This window comes from Myotis davidii, unplaced genomic scaffold, assembly GCF_000327345.1.
Source record: "Myotis davidii unplaced genomic scaffold, ASM32734v1 scaffold448, whole genome shotgun sequence".
Taxonomy (NCBI): Eukaryota; Metazoa; Chordata; class Mammalia; order Chiroptera; family Vespertilionidae; genus Myotis; species Myotis davidii.
Genome location: NW_006383009.1, coordinates 4,224,821 through 4,230,855, shown reverse-complemented (window position 1 = coordinate 4,230,855; position 6,035 = coordinate 4,224,821). Strand labels below are relative to the sequence as shown.

Below are 6,035 nucleotides of genomic sequence, written 5' to 3'. Positions count from 1 at the left end.
GACGTACTGCTGTTGCGGAGCTGTTCACTAGTTAGCAAGCTGCCTGGCTAAGTCCTGGCTGACCGCGCCGGCTGACCTGGACATAGCTAGTGCTCAGGAAACATGGCAAGATGTTTGTTTGTTTGCATATTTTTTATTAGGATAAAATATACCATTTTATCCGTTTTAGAGTGTGCAATGCACTGACATTTAGCACCTGTACAATACTGTGCAACCATCAACTCAATCTAGTTCCAGAACATTTCCATTAGCCCAAAGGAGCCCCATCCCCATTAGCCGTCACTCCCTGCGCCCACCCTTCCAGCCCCTCACAACCACCAGTCTGCTTCCTGCCTGTGGATTTGCCTCTTCTGGACGATCCATACGGATGCACTCACGTATGGGCTTCTGTGTGTGGCTTCTCTCGCACTCAGCATGACGTGTCCAAGGCTTAGCCACGTGGTAGCACATGTCAGTGCTTCCGTCCTTCCGTGGCTGAGTAACCGTCCATCATGTAGATGGCCCACAAGGTACTTTTACTTCATCAGCCGATGGACATTTGGGTTGTTTCTACTTTTTGGATATTGTAACTAGGGCTCCTATGCTGGGTATCATTTTATTTATTCATTTAAAAATATATATGCATATATTTATTGGTTCAGAGAGGAAAGGAGAGGGAGAATGAGAGAGGAACATCAGTGATGAGAGAATCACTGATCAGCTGCCTCCTGCACACCCCGCACTGGGAATCGAGCCCACAACCCGGGCATGGGCCCTGACTGGGAATCGAACCATGACCTCCTGGTTCATCGGTTGGCGCTCTACCCCTGAGCCACGCCGGCCGGGCTGCGTGTCATTTTACAATGTCACAAGCTTAACTTAAGTTCCTTCCTTTGTTTATAATTTGCTCAAAAACTCCTCTGCACTTCTTGTGGGCCTGGGCCCCGGGCAGGTTGTCCTGATAATCAGCAGAAACCCCAGCTGTGGCCCCCTTGGTGTCTGGTCCCTCTGAGCCTCAGTCTCTCCCCGGTACAGGGGGCTCCAGACTCTGCTATCTTTAGGGCCATGCTGAGTAAGGATCTAATAAAGTGAGTCACAGGGAGGCGCTGGGCGTGTAGAAAGCGGATGCGGCTCCTGCCTCCGTTTCCAGTGCTGCTGTTTATTTCTTCCCAGGTCTACAGCAGCTCGGAGTTCCTGGCCGTGCAGCCCACCCTGCCCTGCACTGAGCGGAGTTTCAGTGAGGACCGGGAGGAGGGGTGGGAACGCAGCGAAGGCGAGTGTGGCCGCCAGCTGAGCACTGAGGTCCGGTAGGTGGGCTGGGGCATATAAGCACATCCAACCTCCAAGCCTTAGGGGAGGTGGAGCCACAAAATCTAACATTGGAAAGAGCTTCCTAGTGGCCCCGTTGAAAAGGGTCAAACATATTGGCCAACCTGTCAGACTTCTGCCGACCTGGCTCCTAGCGTCACTGCCCTTGGCTCTGCATTCCTAACCGCACGGAACATGTGGCACCGTCCGCTGCGGGGCTTAGCTTGCACCGTTCCCTCGGCCCAGAACACCTTTCATTCTCCAAAATCCACACTCAGCAGAAATAACCAGTGTCTGCTAGAGGATGGGCACTGGAAACTGGGTTTGAGAAGACGAATAGGAGTTCTCTAGGTCGACACAGAGAATGGAGCAGGCACAGGGAACTCGCCCTGTATTTATAATTGCCTCTGGCTCTGGGCTAAGAGTTACTAGTCAGATGTGACGGCTGGGGGTGCCTGGGTGTCCCGGGGCGAGGGCATCTGACAGGTGTGACTTGGACTCTTTCCTGCTCAGGCTGAGGTCCTGGACATCCTCGGGTTCGTCCTGCTACTCATCCTCTTCCCAGCCTGAGCGGGGACCCAGCCCGTCTCTCATGAGCACCATCAGCCTCGATACGATGCCCAAGTTCGCCTTCTCGTCGGAGGACGAGGGAGCTGGCCCAGGCCCTGTGGGCCCCAAGAGGCCTGTCTTCATCCTGGGGGAGCCGGATCTGCCCCCAGCAGCCACCCCAGGGGTGCCCAAGCCCTCGAGCCTCTCTGGTAGGTGGGGCCCAGGGTGGCAGGAGAGGTATCATGGAATGTTTCCCAGAGGAAGGACTATTTGAGATGGGTTTTGAAGGGTTCTTCAGAGAATATTTCAGATAGGAGAGGCCAAGGTTCTGGAGAAGCCCTCAAGGAGCCTCTCGCTTCCCTGGGTCAGGGCGGGACTGGAGAGAGGGACGGGGCTAGGGGGCTCCAAGACGGGGAGCTGGGGTCAGATGAGTGGGGGAGAGGCTTCCGGGAAGGGGGAGCTTGAAGAGTGGAGCGTTCTAGGGAGAGGAATGCAGGAAGGTGCACAGGGAGAGGGAACTGCCTGAGCAAAAGCCAGGAGGCTGCACCGTGTCCACGTCTGTCAACCTTGACCCGCTCACCCTGCTACCCTCCCAGCCGACCCCACTGCCCTCGGTCAGACGCGCCTACGGAGCAACAGCACTGGTGCCCGACACTCCACGCCACGGGCCCTGGACGCCAGCCGGGGCCACCGCCTCAGGGGCCCTAAAGACCTGGCCCCTGAGAAGTCCAGGGCCGCCTCCAGCGGGGGCTGCATGCCCAAGTCAGCCTCAGTGTCCGCCCTGTCGCTGATCATCACGGCCGGTAATGTCCATGGCCCCACCTTGTCTTTGCTTGTCTGTCTATCTCCGTTTTAATCATGGGGAGGGGTCTTCTCTGGCTGGGGTGTCGGGAGCTGGAGGGTCCTTCGGGGTGATGTTTGGCCTACGCCCCAGGAGAGGGGGTTAGAACCAGGGAGACCTAGACTGGCCTTCCTGGCAGAGGGCACTGCATGTGCAAAGGCCTGGCATTGGGACATTGGAGCAGCAGTGAAGCAGCCGGCGTGGTCAGCGTGGTGGGAGGGGAAGGCTCCCTTAGGGGGTGCCAGGAGGGAGTGACCCACACCCTAACCCTCGTCCCTGCAGATGATGGCAGCGGCGGCCCCCTTATGAGCCCCCTATCCCCACGCTCACTGTCCTCGAACCCGTCATCTCGTGACTCCTCTCCCAGCCGGGACCCATCCCCTGTGTGTGGCAGCCTGCGGCCCCCCATTGTCATCCACTGCTCTGGCAAGAAGTACGGCTTCAGCCTGCGGGCCATCCGTGTCTACATGGGCGACAGTGATGTCTACACTGTGCACCATGTTGTCTGGGTGAGTTGCCATGGGGGTGGGGGTGGGGGGACAGCTTGACTCTGTTTGGGGCTGGCTGTGCCCTGGCATGGTGCGCTCTCTAGTCTGAGCTGGTGCCTCCTGGGCCTTTGCCGTCCCTGTCAGTTACAGGGAGAGGGTTGGGCAAGAAGGACAGGGCTGGACAGGGAGACAGAGACCCTCGGTGAGCATGAAGCTAACGGCTCCTGCAGCAAGTGCACAGTGGGCGGGTTGTCCTCCCTCCCCCCAGTCCAGGGCTTGGCACATCCCTTCTCCACAAGGTCAGGGAAACTGAGGCAGCGTGAGAGGCAGCAGCTTGCGGGTGTCTCCGGCTGTGGGACTGCTGACCCTGTCGTCTCCCCCCAGAGCGTGGAGGAGGGGAGTCCTGCCCACCAGGCGGGCCTGCGAGCCGGAGACCTCATCACCCACGTCAATGGGGAGTCGGTCCTGGGGCTGGTCCACATGGACGTCGTGGAGCTGCTGCTGAAGGTGCCACCCCCACCGCTGTCCTCCCTCTGGGCTCCCAGTGTCCCCACCACCCCTTGGCCTCACTACTGATTCTCCCTGCGTCTCCCCTCTACCCACACGGCTCTTCCCTAGTCCAGGCCTTGCACTCGCCCTCCCCTCGGACTAGAATGTGCTTCCTTCTTGGGCTTCTAATATCCCCCCAGAGCCCCTCCCCCCGGAAGCCCTTCCCGATCCCGTGGGGTCTATGCCATCTCTGCCTCCACCAGACAGAGGTCCTCAGGGGCTCAGGCCTGGGGTGGGGACATGGGAGGAGGTAGGCCCCAGGTTGAGTAGCTCCTGGAACCAGCGTATGGATGGACAGCTCATAGGATGGGCACAGACAGTGGGCATGTATTTGGGCCCAGTGAAGGGTAGATCGTTAGGCGAGACGGGGCTGGATAGGATCTGAGACTTTGAAGGATGAATAGGAGATGAGTGGGTGGGGTGCTCATGGGATGGAGGCACACAGAAGACCTCTTGCCATCGTTCCTGCAGAGCAGCAACAAGATCACCCTTCGGACCACAGCCCTGGGGACCCGTTCCATCAAGGTGTTGGGGTAGCAATCAGGAAGCTCCCGCCGAGGGCAGGGGTACCTGAGCACCTGGGGTTTTCACCCGCAGGCGGAAGTCGCTCTTCAAGAAGATCTCGAAACAGTCGTCGGTGTTGCACACAAGCCGCAGCTTCTCGTCCGGCCTCCACCACTCCTTGTCGTCCAGCGAGAGCCTCCCAGGCTCACCCACCCACAGCCTTTCCCCCAGCCCCACTATGCCCTCCCGCAGCCCCGCTTCTGATGCCCTGGCAGGTGGGTGCACCCAGGACCACCTGGGGAGGAGGGAGCGGGCAGAGATGGGAAGAGGAATGACATTGGAGGATGGATCAGGCCTAAGAGCTGGGCTAAATTGGTGGGCAGTAGGGAAACACAGAGGGTATGTGAGCCCGAAAGGGCATGATAAGCTCGTTTTCGTGTGGGAAAGGAGTGAGGGCCCCCAGCTCTGAGAGAGGCTGAGGAGAAGCGGGGAAGGCCTCCTGGAGGACCACAGATCTACTCCTCCAGGAAGCCCTCCTTGCCCCCTGGGAACCCCTACTACTTCTTTCTCTCTGGCCCCCCCTGACCTCGTGGACAGTGGTTATCTGTGTCATCTCTGCCTTCCTAAGACCAAGCATCCCCTGGGGCTGAGGCCTGGGAGTGGAGGGCCCTTGTTGGATAACTCTGTGGACCAGTGGACAGATGGACTGTGAATGGGTATCTTTAGCCCAGTGAGTAATGAGTCATCAGATGAGAAGTGGGTGAATAAGAGCTAGGGCTTTGGCCCTGGCTGGTGTGGCTCAGTTGGTTGGATGTTGTTTGGTACACTGAAAGATTGCAGTTCAATTCCCAGTCAGGGCACATGCCTGGGTTGCAGGCTCAATCCCCAGTAGGGGGCATGCAGGAGGGAGCTAATTGATGTTTTGCTCTCACATCAATGTTTCTCTCTCTCTCTCTCTCTCTCAAAAAAAAATCCTATATAATAAAAGGGTAATGTGCAAATAGAACGGCAGAACAACTGAACAACCAATTAAAGCCTGATATGCTAATGATATGCTAAGGCTGCTCAACCGCTCGCTATGACATGCACTGACCACCACGGGGCAGGCAGTCAACCGGTCGACCAGGGGGCAGATGCTCTGACCAGTAGGTTAGGTTACTGCTGGAGTCTGGCCAATCGGACTGAGCAAGATAGGCCAGACGCGCCCTAGAACCCTCCTCTGGTCCCTCCCAGGCTCGATCATGCACCGGTGGGGTCCCTCAGCCTGATCTGCACCCTCTCACAATCTGGGACCTCTTGGGGGATGTCTGAGAGCTGGTTTCAGCCAATCCCATAGGCCACTCCCCTCAGAAGGGCGCCAAATGCAGGGCTGGTAAGTGCTGCTGCTGCAGCAGCGCAAACCTCTCCCTATCGATCGGACTGATTGGGCACCAACCCGCAGCAGGCACAGTGGGGCCTGGATGAGCGGGAGCAGCAGGTAGGAGCTGCAGGCGGTGTTGGACTGCGGGTTTCAGCCCAATCCCTGCAGGCCACCCAGAGGGACCCCACCCGTGCATGAATTCGTGCACTGGGCCTCTAGCGAATTAATAAGAAAGAACTAGGGCTTTGATGCATGGTAGGAATTGTTCACCAGACCTAAGCCAAGGGAACAGCCTGTGCAAACAAGAGGCGGGAAAAGCAGGCATAAATGGTCACGTGAGACAACGTGGGCTTTGGCAGGTCCAGTCAGTTCCAGGGCCCCACCTCCAGGGTCGGGACTTGAGGGCCACGGCCTGACCGTTACCTGTCATCCACAGACACCGCGTCTCCCAACGCAT

At 58.1% G+C, this 6,035-nt stretch overlaps 1 protein-coding gene across 1 annotated transcript in view; it reads left to right on the top strand.

Moving 5' to 3' along the window:
* MAST3 (microtubule associated serine/threonine kinase 3) overlaps positions 1 to 6,035 on the top strand; it is a gene marked incomplete at its 5' end in the record, with an annotated part of 15,371 nt that overhangs the window by 8,412 nt on the left and 924 nt on the right. Inside the window, 8 exon segments of the mRNA XM_015557714.1 lie at positions 1,073 to 1,286; positions 1,801 to 2,045; positions 2,433 to 2,639; positions 2,960 to 3,186; positions 3,550 to 3,672; positions 4,186 to 4,241; positions 4,279 to 4,493; positions 6,015 to 6,035. Coding sequence (XP_015413200.1) covers positions 1,073 to 1,286; positions 1,801 to 2,045; positions 2,433 to 2,639; positions 2,960 to 3,186; positions 3,550 to 3,672; positions 4,186 to 4,241; positions 4,279 to 4,493; positions 6,015 to 6,035 — 1,308 coding nt within the window.